The following is a 13,780-nucleotide window of genomic DNA, read 5'->3' on the forward strand; positions in this document are numbered from 1 at the left end:
GGCGGGATTTGTTTCGTTTTCCTTACAGAGGCATCCACCGGGTCGGGTTGGGTTTTGGGTCAAAAAAATATAGTTTTTGTCATTCGTTAGGCCTTCACAATGTCTTCTGAAAAGTTTGAAGACCTCGAGGACGAACTAAAGGTTCTGCACGAAGATGTAGCAGGGAAAATAACTAACAAAATTCCAAAGTTATCGGGAGGTAGGTGCCAAATTGAAGCTTCAATTGCGTGATTTGAACATTTTAAGTCTAAGCCATACAGCAAATTTTCTATTTCAGAATTGAGAAAAAGCACTATTCGAGAAGTTGAGAAGAAGATCGAAGATGCCAATTTAATAGTGAGTATAGAATGTAAAGTTAAACTCACGTAAATGTGGCAAATGTCTTGTTGTATCAGTTAGAGCCAATCAAACCAATATTTCTTTCTTCTACTTAAGCTTGAAAGTTTCATTTATTGTTACATCATTTGCTTATGCTCATCTACTTGCATAACGTCGTTATAAATGTGTGTTTCTTCTTGCCTGATTTATGTATTAACAGAAATGTCTGTTTCAAAGACTTGTCACGTGAGTGCATGATGTGATTATCTACACAATGTCCCAGTGATTATTTACACAATGTCACTGGCCGAGGGGAGGGGTGGGTGTGGGGGGATCCTTAGAGTCTTCACGGGTAACAAATGGTAACATAAAAGATTTGTGGAGACGCACGACCAATGTTTGAAAATCTGCGACTGTAGACTCTAAAATCAGAAAGAAGCACACAAAAATGAGACTTGAAAATGTGTTTTTAATCATGTTTTTCTCTTAGATGGAGGAGATGGAAGAAGAAGCCAGTTCAGCTCCAGGGACCTATAGAAACTCCATGATGTCAAAAATACGCAGTTACAGAAGAGATTTTGATAAACTGAGAAAGGATTTGGTAAGATCAGAGGTTTTCACAAAGTGAATTTCCACAGGATCTGGAATCTGCATCTCCCCCTCTGCATCCCATGCAGAGGGGGGGAGGGGGCAGAGGAGGAGAATTAGCATTACTTCTAGTCACTTCATGCAAAAGAAACCAAACATAAGCCCTAGCACTGAGTGGCAAGATTTGAACAGACTTAATGTGCTAATATACATGTAAATCTTACATGTGACAGTATCAGTAATTTACTTATAAGTTCCATTGTATTGCCGACAGGGAAAACCAAGTGGACAAGTTAATGTGTCATTTGGGAGAGAAGAACTCTTTGATGCAGACCCAATGGTATGCCAACTTCATTCATTTATTTTCTTATGCTGAACAACCTAAGAGGTACAGAAACCACGTTTTAACTCCCTGAAAGGTATGATGAGCACCCCTTGTCCTTTGTATATAGGATCAGGGGGGGGGGGGGGGGAGAGAGGGGTACAGAGTAGGAAGCAAAAGCCAGAAATGGATTTGTTACAAATGTATTAGTCATGATAACAGAACTACTTAAGCAGCAGATCGGAATTAAACATTATTACTATACATGATGCATTTTGCCAGGGCTGATTGTGTGACTGTTTGCTAACATTGATTAGGCTGCACAGAAAAACAAGGTTCGACAAGGAACAGAGACCTTGAACAGAGCCACAGAAAGTATTGCAAGATCAACCAGGGTTGCTGTGGAAACTGGTAAGTTAGTATTATCAAGTTAGACTGGTAAATCAGCTGACTTGCATTTTATCAATATAGGCATGTCTCCTTAGCAAATAATATGTCTGTTCAGTAGTAGATTGCAAATACTTGAAATGTGGTGAGAATAAAAAAGTGGTACAGAAGTTGTCAGGAAAGTGTGTCGCTGATGTTCTTACCACATTTTGATGTCTTCTGTGATCAATTACTGGAGAGATACGTGGCAACATGGAATCTAATGTATATGCTTTATATAATAAAAGATGCAATTAAAAAATGTTAATGACAGTCTGTCCTGCAATAGATCTTGCATAAGGACCAATCAAAATGGGAAAATAATTCAACTTACTGGTATTAAATAAACTATGTTGGCCATGCATTATTGGTACATTGTACTTAATCAGCTAATGTTTTCATGGAGTGTTGGCCAGTGGTTCGGTAGTATCTTGAGCAGTGTGTCTGTCAGTAATGTGTCAACTACATGTAATTTGCTGCTAGTCTTGGGAGCAATGTTTTGGCTCTGTCATGGTCAATGGATTTGTAGTAGGAGAAAATATTGCATTCGTTTGGTAGTATATAGTGAACATGACCATTGCAGTGGGTGACAAATGTGTTGGGCGACAAAGGTGCTATTTTAGAGTACTTTAGATGAATTCTCCCCTCCACCTGTTGATACTACCCCTTCCCGCAAGACAATGTTGGATTTATTATCCCTAAGACTTGCCTCTTTCCTGTACAGCATTGAAAACCGGGGGGGGGGGGGGGAGGGGTGGGGAGTGCTGTTCTCAATGTCAACCAAATTTGGAATGGAATAATTGAAATATTGCAATTAGCACTCAATTCAGCCAACTGTCTCAATTACTTATGTCACCCTCTCTAGGTAGTCTTGTAGACAGTGCTACATCAGTGTCTCAAAGGTTTGATGTTCATATCTAAGATAAAATCACAATATTCTGTTTCTGTGTTTAGAACAAATTGGTGATGAAATAATTGAGGAACTAGGTGATCAACGCGAGGCCCTTGTTAGGACTAGAGACAGGGTAAGGACATGGATTTCAGAATTTTTTGGCTTCTTTTATCATGCTGCACTGATTACATTTATTTATAGCATCTGTAAACAAGTCTCTGTCTTTGTGCACTCAGTCCTTCCCATACTCGAAAGATGTCTGAGATATGACCTAAAACATCTATACAATACTGAAGATGGACAAGTCACTTCAGAGAGCTCTGTCCGATGTCTTTGGTTGGTTTTTCTTTCTCGACAGTTACCGATCAGAGATACTACTCAGATCTGTAGAGCTTCATCATCAGCATACATACATACATACATACATACATACACCTACCTACCTACCTACCTACCTACCTACCTACCTACCTACCTACCTACCTACCTACCTACCTACCTACATACATACATACATTTTATTTGTTATCAAATTAAAATTACAATTATAACATGCCCGCGGATAGCTGAGCTAATCTAGGCGGGTCATGTTTGGATGAGTTATTAATATATAACTAGGTACAACTAAATACAACTGAAGGTAACAAGAGAATTAAAGAGACTAGAATTGACAACAATGACTAAAGACAACTAATAAACTAATGATATCACAAATAATAATTAACAACAGTTATGACGAGAGACTACAGATACACTAAAGCGAAATTATTGAGTATTAATGAATACATACTAGGCGGAAAATAAATTCAGCTTTACTTTTTGAACAATTTCTGTAAGATCAATATAACAGTCTTCTGAAGCTAGAATTTCAAAAAGTATTTGTTTTATTTCCTCTTAAAGACATTTTTTGGAAGCTTTCTTAAATATATAGGCATAGAATTTTGAGTCAAAACAGAGGGGCCAAAAGAGTTCTTCTTAGTGCTTTGACTTGCAGGAGTTTCATTCACGTTCGCAGCAGGAGGGTAACTGGTTTTCACAGGCGGGCAAAAGGTTTTGAACTGAACTTTGTTATAGGAAAAATCTCTCCTCTAGATGGTCAAACCAGGTGGGCAAAATCATCCTCACAACCGATCGATTTACCCAGTGCCCCACCCTTATTAAAAACCCATCTGACCTGGTTAATACTGTTCCTTGCGAAAACTTCCTAAACTAAATTGAACAACAGGTAATGAGAGGCAGTAGACTGATCTCTGTACTGTCTCATCATCAGCATGACATTTCTCTGGTCAATTTCTCGGGCAGCCGAACTGAATTATTGATATTGATTTTAATTTTTTTACAACAGCTCAAGGATGTTGATCAAGACCTGGGCAAAAGCAAGAGAATTCTAAATAGCATGGCAATCAGGTAAAGTGTAAACCTTTTTCATAATCATACTGCTTTTCATCTAGTTACTTGAATGCCCTTTAGATGGCAGCCTGCATATTTAGTGGTACTGTTGTTTACACAAGTGCTTAAGCGGCAAAGCTGCGACTGGCCTGTGTAGCAAGCACACAAAAGGAAGGAAGAGGGGACACAAAAAGCAAGAACATGAGAATCACAATGGGAGGGGGAGGGAGGGGTTCCCCTCCCTCCTCTTTCATATTGTGCTTCACACTCCTTGTATTCCCCACTCCCTCATCACTGTCATTAATCACTTGCCACATAATAAAAAAGAAACGTACAATGTAAACAATTTTTTGTTAGGGTGAGGACACCTCCAAAATCCACTAGACTTATAGCAGAAGCCACCTCAGTCATTGATATATCTAGAAGTTTTAGCTTTGTGTGCACGGCATGACCCTGCCCTTCGAATGTCTGCCATGCACGCTAAGTCGCACCAAGTGATGCTAGCCGCAAGAGACCACTGGTTTCCTATCCATTCTCACACAGATCCTTTTGTGGTTCAAAACCCTTTTTGGGGATTCTTTTGTTAATATCTTTCGTGTTTGTAAAATTTTATATTTTGTTTATAGTAGGTCCACATCAGCCCTTCGGCTGCCAAATCCCCTCTACAACCTACTTATCAAATAAAGTTTACTTACTTACTTACTTACTTACTTACTTACTTACTTACTTACTTACTTACTTACTTACTTACTTACTTACTTACTTACTTACTTACTTACTTACTTACTTACTTACTTACTTACAACTAAGCTGCTCCTTTGCTACCAAATTTTGCAACCGGGAGAACAATCCCAACAGCTACATGTACAAAGGCTACCATTAAAAGACGATTCATGTACATGTGTAGAAGTATTATTAATAAAATTACATAATATTGCAGCTGTATTTTAGCTGTTGATTTTGTTTTCTGGTTTTATTGCAGAATTGCTACAAACAAGCTGATCCTGTTGTGTATCATTTTGGTTGAATTAGCCATCCTCGCTGCTGTGGTGTATATAAGATTTTTTAAAAAGAGTAAAAAGAGTTAAAGTGGTTAATTTCTCATCACTTTGCATACGTCATGAAGGCAAATTATTATCAAATACAGTAGCCTGTGGCACTGGTGATGAAAATAACCATGAAATAGCATCATAGGTAGTAATATTTGCAGGGGATCTAGCTGCTTGTATGTAGCCTGTTAAATTATGTATTTTTCTAAATAATACTTATGATTCTATAAAAAATGGAGTGATTTTCAATTGAGTGTTGAAACACCAAAACCAAAGTAATCACTGGCCAATCACAGGTAATATGCCCAGACAATCAAGTGAACTAGTCAAAGCTCAAAACAGCTACATATATAGCCATCACAAATCATGGGAAAAAGTTTGCGGGCAAGCCAGGGAAAAAAAGAGGGAAAGAGATTAAATTCAACCAATCAAGTGCAGTAGTAACATAAATAAACCAAAGCAACTGTGAATCACTTTCAGCACTCAAGTGAAAAATGCTAATTATACAGTAATTATCAATGGTAATCTCAACTATTGAGACTTGGCCAGTGGATCTTGGAACACCAGTCTTAATTTTGTTCAGGTATTTTATTCTCCTTAACAATATCATGGGGGATGAATTACTCCTTAATTTTGGTGCAAAATGTCAGCATTAATTCATAGTTTCACTTGTGAAGTTGTAAAATTGCCACAGTAATGTTTGGCATGAAATTTCTTGATACAATAAACTAGTCAAAAACCCCATGGTTGCAAGTGTACTTTGTCACCCATGATATTAAACGGTAATCAAATGGTGCACCAGTAATCGTAAAATTAAGAAAGAATTTCAATTGCATTTTGCCGAAATTCTAATTATTCTTAGAACTTTGACAAAACATGCATGAAATTATTTCCTTATTTCACCCATCACCATTTGATTACCCATAGTAATACCAATTTGTTGAGGTTATGGTTCAATATAATCTATTGAACTTAATGAATTTTTGGGGGAAAAGACCCTAAGTTGGATCTGTTTGATCACTTTGTCAGGACATTTTGTATGATGTAGCTGCACCTTTTGTCCAACATGACTCAGCAATTGAAACACTATGTAAAGTAGACCAACATGTTTCAGTTAACAGATCATCTCTTTTGCTGCAACCCACAATTTTGGATCAAAATGTTGAAAGCACTTTACCTTTACCCCAGAAAAGGCCTCATGAATCCAAATTTGCATTATTATGGTCTTTTTTCCGTACCTAAGCATAATAATTATACTCAATTCTCAACCTCAGGTCAGCATGAGGAATCCTTCTCTGAACAAATGGGCCTGAGTTTTTTTAACTAGTATACATTCTAGATTATTAAACCTTTGAATACCAACTACGCATATACATGTATGCATAATTAATGGTCGTGCTCTTTGTACCACTTGTGACGTCATCAATTTAAATGTCATCAGATATTCTTGATAAGCAGATAGTAGTGCTAGGCTAGCCCTTTCCGCACAATGGTCAGGTTTAGATATCGACGACATTCTGTCGCAAATCGAAAAATGTTATCAGTTTTGGTGCAAAAAACGGTAGTAAAATGGTCCACAACGCCTATGATTAATCAAGGTCCATTTCTAGGCTTTGCCCCGTAATTAACATCCAACTTTTCACTGCAGCCAGAAAGAACATACAATGCAAAAGGTAGCCAGTGTACATGTAAAAGGGCCAACAAACAAAATTGAGAACGGTTAATGGCCGAAAAAAAAAAAAAAAGTCCAAATTTTGGCTTATGCGCATGCCCAGACTTGAAGTTTTGCTCAATTTTGTACCTAATCCTCAAAAAATCTCCCCTTTTGGTAAAAAAAAAGCTTTTGTTAGCAAAACTTAGGCTTAGTTAGTGTCATGGCAGCTACAAAAACCTGACTAAACCGTTGAAAACAGTATTTTTTGGCGAAAGTTTGGTATTCAAAGGGTTAAAATGGAATCATTCACATGTACTTCTTACATTATTGTGAATTTTCTGGAACATTTTTGAGGCAAGCACAACAACTAATGCATGATTCAGAAAAATATAAAAAAATTAATAAACTAGTATAATTTTTCTTCATATACTTGCATGCATGGCAAAGCATGCAACAAAAAATAATTTGTGGGTATTAACAGCAAAACAGCCCCCAAAATACCTTATACACCAATCAAAGTGTTTGCCTGCTTGTAGAGGAGCAAAAGATATCAGGTATATCTTTCAAACAGTCCAACATTAATATGAATACATCTTTAAAATGCATCTTGTTTTGTACATACATATAGGAATTAAATAATTCATGCCTGATGTAGAATTTGTTTTTATATCAGGAAAATTATAGAACATTAAATTTTGAAATAGGAAATCTAATGGAAGTAGAGAACAAGTTTATACAAGAATGAAGTGCATTAATTTAATGTAATAATCAGATTTGTGACCCTGGTCATGACACTCTTCCTTCATTTTTGTGCATAATTTGTTTTTATTTGGACTTTCATTCTGATTTTACTTATTCTTCCATCTCTTGGACCTCCTCTCGTGATATTGTGTTTCACTTGATAACATTATTCTTCCTGCTGTAAATGCATAATAAATATTTCGTGGGATTAAATTCATTAAACCCAGGTGAATGGCATCAGCAAAATCAATTGAGGGAATTCTACCTTTCCTAATCCTTCAGTAGCATCCAATTACTAGGCAGTCATTTTATGCACCTCGCCAACCATTTAAACAGTGCAAGCCCACTACAAGAAACCCCTACAAATATTCTGCCAACAATGAATTTTATGCCAGGTGGTGCAACCCGACCTAGCATGGTGAAAACATTTCCCCAGTCCTTTGGCACTTCAATATACTACGATTATCAGTTGAGTAAGGCACGAGGCAAGTTTGGTTACGAAGTTTTGGCCTTAAAATTATAGTGTTGTCACAGGCAACTTACTTTGTTTCCATTGGTAACAATATCAACAGCAGTTGGTCACCTGTTGCGTCACCTACAATCTCGTACGCTTTGCTGCCAATGACGTTAAAAGCCGACAAGTTGTCAATGGATACAGAGCCAGTTGCTCTTGACAACAACACGATTTTTACGTTAAAACTTGGTGACCAAACTTTCTTCCCGCCTTACTCAACTGATAATCGTAGTACATCAGGGTTTGTTTATAGTTGCGTGGCATGGCAGATCAAGCTCAGCAACCTTTTGCCTGGGCTCCTAAAATAATAGCTTGGGCTCCTAAATTCTGATCTAAACGGTTGAAACAGCTCCTTGAAAAATTCCTTGGGCAGCAGCTCTGAAGGGCATCCATTGTAAAGAAAAGAAGAGAAAAACCAAAACAAATTACAAATCTAATTTTATTGTTTCATCACATTCATTTGGCTACTATTACTGTACAGCAATCAATATTATTAACAACTAACAAAATTACTTTCTGACAAAGAATATCTGACATTGCACAAAATTAGATTTCAATGAAAAGAATCATTAACTCTGTACAATGGGTGTAGATTTCACTTCACTAATTAGCCATTAACCAATAACTTGATACTAACTGATCATGCTACAGCTTAAATATGAGTCAGAGCTAGTTAAATTTAAAATACCATTTAGTACTTCCTGGAGATTTTTAAATAACTGGTGCCAACTAATTTGATTTTCATGTCCAAATGAATGTAGGGTTTTCTTGTGAGTTCATGATCTGAATGAACTGGAAAGATAAATAAGTAAAGAGAAGTATCACATAAATTTCTTCAATATTCTGCTTCTAAAACCCGCTTTTTCTCAGGAAGTCAAGCCAGAAATCGGATGCTCATTTTTGCGTTCATGTCCACATTTTCGAGGACCTAGATGGAGAAAGAACATTGATCATCAACAATGATAAAGTTAGTACTTGTCAACAACCTGCAATCCACCTTAAGTTCAAACATTAAAAATAATAATGAAGCTTATAGTGTCTCTTTAAGTGTGATTGCACAGATGAGGGTAGTTATATAATAGATAACAACAAACACTAAGTTTATTTTAATTTATTCCAACATTTTCATCACTGCACAACAGCATTTTTCAGGGAAACAAATTTCTCAATCAGTTAAAAAAGATAAAGGGACTAATAAACCGATATGTATAGGAATACTTGCAGTTCAATTAAAATCAACAGAATAAATAAACCCCTGCCGTTTCTGTAAAGTTAACAACATACATGATGTTCAACAAATTTGATGCAACATCAAAATGCATCCCCTTTATTGTTACAGGCTACAAATATTCGCTGGAGTTGAAGTGAAGATCCTTCTGGGCCATCAAGAGTTAGAAAAATATTTCTCAGTTGCAGTTCTTTGAGTTACTTTGACCACATATAAAATTACTTTTGAATAAAGGAAACATGAAAATAATAGTTTACTAAGAAAGAAAAACACCAAAGAGATAAGGATAAACCATAAAGGAACAAGGATGGTTAAGGATGGAGAAGATTGACATGGATTACAAATGACAAACTTCAAAAAATTAATTTAGGCTAAACTTTCCAAGATGTGCAAACTGTGATGTAGTTCCTTTAAGTTATTAGGAAACACTCACCCTCTTAAGTTCATCAAATGAGATAACACCATCTCTATCTGTATCCGCGTCATTTATTGCACGGTCAGCAATCCCACCAAGTTGTTCATCACTGATATTCCGACCAACCATCATGTGAAGGACCTTAACAATAACAGTTAATTAAAATAATGACAACCATGATAGAATGCTTTGGAGGGTGCATCATAGTACACTAATTAATTTAGAAACTAATCTCTCAAGTGGCATTAAAGATAAATACCATGTGTTCATGCATTTATAAATCTAAACATGCACATGTATGTACAAATGATTGACTCATACGCTTTCAACACACAATCCTTTTAACATTTCACAATTATTGTTTTGGACTGTTTGTTTAGAAGGGAAAAGTCACAAATAGTAGATTTGAAATGAATCACCAATAACGTGGCAACGTCCTCAAGTAAGTTACCAGTAAAAAACATAAGATGGACACTAAATTTGGTTGTCACCTGCCCACACATTACATACCTGCATGAGGTCATCTTTGGATATTTTCCCATCATTGTCCAGATCATAGATTTTAAAGGTGACTGAGGAAAGAATGACAAAGAATGTAAAACAAAATGGGTGGAATTATATGGCATGATTGTATACAAGTCATGTACATACACTCTAGACAAATTACAAAGTGATGAAAAAGTTCAATGCACTAATCCAAAGAAACCTGAAAAAATAACTCGAGGGCTTTTTGAGAGGCTTTGAGCCCATTTGTCCCCTCTACTAAATAAAAGTGACAATCCCACTGTGTGCTGGAAAATGTGATGAACCTCTGGAGACGATGCACCCATGTGATACATCTGTCCCTAATAAGCCTGACCACACCTGTTATCCTAGAAAAAATGATGGGTGTGCTCAAGCCCCAAGCCCCTACTTTCCGATTCAGCAGCTGGCTAAATGAGCTATATATGAAGGTGTGTTTAAAACACAAAATGGCACTACAGGTAAGAGTTAATGTGGGATACAGGTATCTGTAAGGGTTAACCCTTACGATTACATGAGAGCTAACTTACATTTTAGCTTCTTTTCTCTGGTATTGAGCGGGTTTTCTTTCGAAGAATCAAAAGGTCTGAAGTGAGCTAAGGTTTTTACAAACTGTCTGAAGTTACAAGTTTCTTCACCACTCTCCCTTAAAAAAAAAAACATTTTCACATTCTTAAGACATAAGTCATATCTTTTAATTACTACACATGCTAGTGGGATTGGATAAGATAGCAGGCCAAATTCTACTGTATGACGCACTAAAATTTGAAGCTGTTTTTGTTACCAAGATGTTATGTTCACGACTTATCACCAAGATTTCTTGATATTCATCACAAAAAAAGTAAAACCTTTTGTTTCCTGAAACATTTTATGACATTTACTGCACTGAAAGGTGCTACTGATGTAGCAACAACTTTGAAAGTCTTCTGTTCAATGGTTATCCAGTATAATAAAACCAAACTCTTGATGATAGCCTGATAGGAACTACATGTAATGTAAATCAGTTTACTTGTGATAAACTCTCAGTCTTAATAAACAGCCACCACCATAATAAACTTTTATTTCAGTGTTATCAGTACATTTCTGCTCTTCTTGCAAAAACCGGCTTAAGTATTAAAAACAATTAATATTAAAAGGCTAGTTTGTGACAATAAGATGATATCACTTACTGACTGTCTTCATTCATGAAGAAGGCATCTATGATTCTTTCACCAATTGGATTGATAGCCAATTCTGGTATACGGATAAAATCGTCACGGCTGGTTGAGAGAAAAAAAAACACACACTTGCAATCAGATAACATGCAACCATGTGTAATAACTGTGCAGAGACTTGAACCAGGAACACTTGACAATTTTTTTGGTAGACATTTTTATGATAAATTTCTCTACTAAGTGCTGAATATAACAACAAAAGGATAAGAATGTTTACACTATAAAAGTGCTGTCCCTTTATGTTCGTATGAAGAAGAAATACACAACAAAATGTCAAATGTTTGTTTCCAGTGTCCCTCTTGTAATATGAGCAGGCCTTCAAGCACCAAGACCAAACTATCAATTCTCCTTAATGTGTGGTTGCAGAAAATATCTATACCCCCCCCCCCCCCAATCCCCAATGGAGGGTTACAGAAATTCCGAGGGGTAGCAGGGTCTGAAAGAGGTAATTTCCGAAGGGGAGGGGGGCTACTCAAAGAGTTTTCTTTCCAGTGGGTGTGAAATGTGGTTGAATGAACACTACCATACTTTCCCAATTGATTCAGATAACCAACCCAACAGAAATGTTCCATCGGTTGAAATAAATGTTAGATTCTTTGTCATATATTTTCCATTTTCCTTCTGATGTCGCACAACAGACAGCAATCCTGAGCATCATGTTTGTTGGGTGTCAAGTTGAACAAAATGCCAACGAAGAGGTGCAGCAATACATGAACAATGAAGTTGATGATATTTTATACTGTGAAGATTGTGCTGTATTTAGCTTAAATGCAGCTCAGATGCTTTTTCCAGCATTAATCATGCTGTCAATTAAATGAGACTCATACTTTGTTTATTTCGTTTGATACTCATACAAAATTATACCCAGTTTCAGACTTGCCATACCTAGATTATCTCATATTTTCATTGTTATCCATGTAGCTAATAGTTTGCTTTAAGTGAGCAAAGTTGATTCAAAGCCATTTGTCTTGAACTATAATTAAACATGGACAGCGAAGAGTGTTGTAATTGGAGTGGTAGCCAAGATTTCATTCAGTCATTTATAGACCGACTGAACAATGCGTGTTTCACATATGAAATGTATGACAATTCAAAAAACTAAGGCATAAAATGAATTTACTATCATTTATAAACTACAGAGACAAAGCATATGACTCAAGTGATGTTTTCCTTTGGTGAAAAAAAATAATAAAGCGACATTTGGGAAACAGCTGTTTTGAAAAAATGTTGTGTGATGACTATACTGCATGTGTATAGTAATTCGATATGTTGTTTTGACCATGCATAAATTAAAACTTTGACTTGCTTATTTAAAAGAGCTTTATGTAAGTTACGAGATTCTTGTATGAAAACTTCCCTTAATGAAGAAAAAGTCAGCTGCAATGTCATTTGGGAGTGAAGCGCTTCTAAGTCAGTTGTTTATTAGTTTAAACACTGGTTCAAACATTTTAACATGACATGAAGGAATGCACCGCATCTGCAGTCTACCATGGAAAAGTATGTCTTTGTCTACAATGTAACCACAAACAGCTGTGGCTAAATTTTATAACAATCAATGAGTAGTCTTGTTTTTTTATGGATACGGAATTTCCGAGGGGTCGGGGGCGGCCCGAGTAGAAAAATCATGGAAATTCCAGGGGGTGGGGGGAGAACCATGCAGCACCTTGGAATGGAAAATCCTGGGGGGTGGGGGGTCAAACTGGAAAAAAACCCTCTGTGGAGGGGGTATGGATATTTTCTGGAACCACACAATGAATAAGTGAGGACGGCGGCGACATAAGCATAATCATTCTTCTTATACCTATGTCTAGTTATGTCAGTGTTATGTTCAGTAAGGATGTGGTTGAAATAAGCATAAAGTGCTTGCTGATTGGCTGGAAGTCTTTTGCTTATGCTTTTGCTACACTGTAGCTATGCTTATGCCAACATGCCCCAACTGGACACAATAGCAACGTAAGCACAAGCGCTAGAAGAAAAGATTTTGATATTTTTATGCTTATCCTTATGTCCGGCCGTTCCCACTACCGCATAAGTTAATCTTTTATGCTTATACAATGATATGGAGTTACAAGTTTACGCTAATGCTTGCATTTAACCCTGCCAATGAGCGAGAACATGCATGCAAACTCGATTCCTTACTTCAGTGTTCCTTTGGTTGATTTATCAAGACTTGTAAATCTGCTATAAAGCCTTTTGATTTGATCTGGCGAAACTGTGAAAAATCAAGCACAAAGTTCACAGTTGAGTCATACATTAGTGAGATTGAGCCGGCAACTTAGTGTGAGATTCTCGCAAAATGTTTTCAACTTACAACCAGTCTCGTTTTGCAGTTCTTCTATATCTTCTTCTTGTAAAAGAGTCGAGGATTTCAACCCCATCGTTAACCTGAGTTCGTTGAAGGCAAGATTTTACAAGCTAATTAGAAGACATATTTCCAGCGACAAACATCGACTCCCGCTGCGAAAATAATGCTTTGTAACCCTTCCTAATTCCTTGTATGGTTACTAA

The 13,780-nt window shown here is 36.6% G+C and overlaps 2 protein-coding genes across 2 annotated transcripts; one reads left to right on the plus strand and one right to left on the minus strand.

Moving 5' to 3' along the window:
- The first annotated feature begins 3 nt into the window (after positions 1-3).
- Positions 4-5,720, plus strand: LOC145484011 (vesicle transport through interaction with t-SNAREs homolog 1B-like). The gene is made up of 8 exons (XM_081462604.1): positions 4-199; positions 278-336; positions 809-919; positions 1,181-1,246; positions 1,546-1,639; positions 2,609-2,679; positions 3,892-3,953; positions 4,918-5,720. The coding sequence occupies exons 1-8, from the start codon at positions 100-102 to the stop codon at positions 5,021-5,023; spliced, it is 669 nt and encodes a 222-aa protein (XP_081318730.1). The 5' UTR covers positions 4-99; the 3' UTR covers positions 5,024-5,720.
- A 2,594-nt stretch (positions 5,721-8,314) lies between these two features.
- On the minus strand, positions 8,315-13,737 carry LOC145484012 (calcineurin B homologous protein 1-like). The gene is made up of 7 exons (XM_081462605.1): positions 13,584-13,737; positions 13,412-13,484; positions 11,228-11,317; positions 10,589-10,704; positions 10,047-10,108; positions 9,555-9,677; positions 8,315-8,821 (listed from the first exon to the last, which is right to left on the minus strand). Exons 1-7 carry the CDS (start codon positions 13,648-13,650, stop codon positions 8,768-8,770), a joined length of 585 nt encoding a protein of 194 aa, XP_081318731.1. The 5' UTR covers positions 13,651-13,737; the 3' UTR covers positions 8,315-8,767.
- Between the last annotated feature and the right edge of the window lie 43 nt (positions 13,738-13,780).

Source organism: Orbicella franksi, chromosome 4 (assembly GCF_964199315.1).
Source record: "Orbicella franksi chromosome 4, jaOrbFran1.1, whole genome shotgun sequence".
NCBI lineage: Eukaryota > Metazoa > Cnidaria > Anthozoa > Scleractinia > Merulinidae > Orbicella > Orbicella franksi.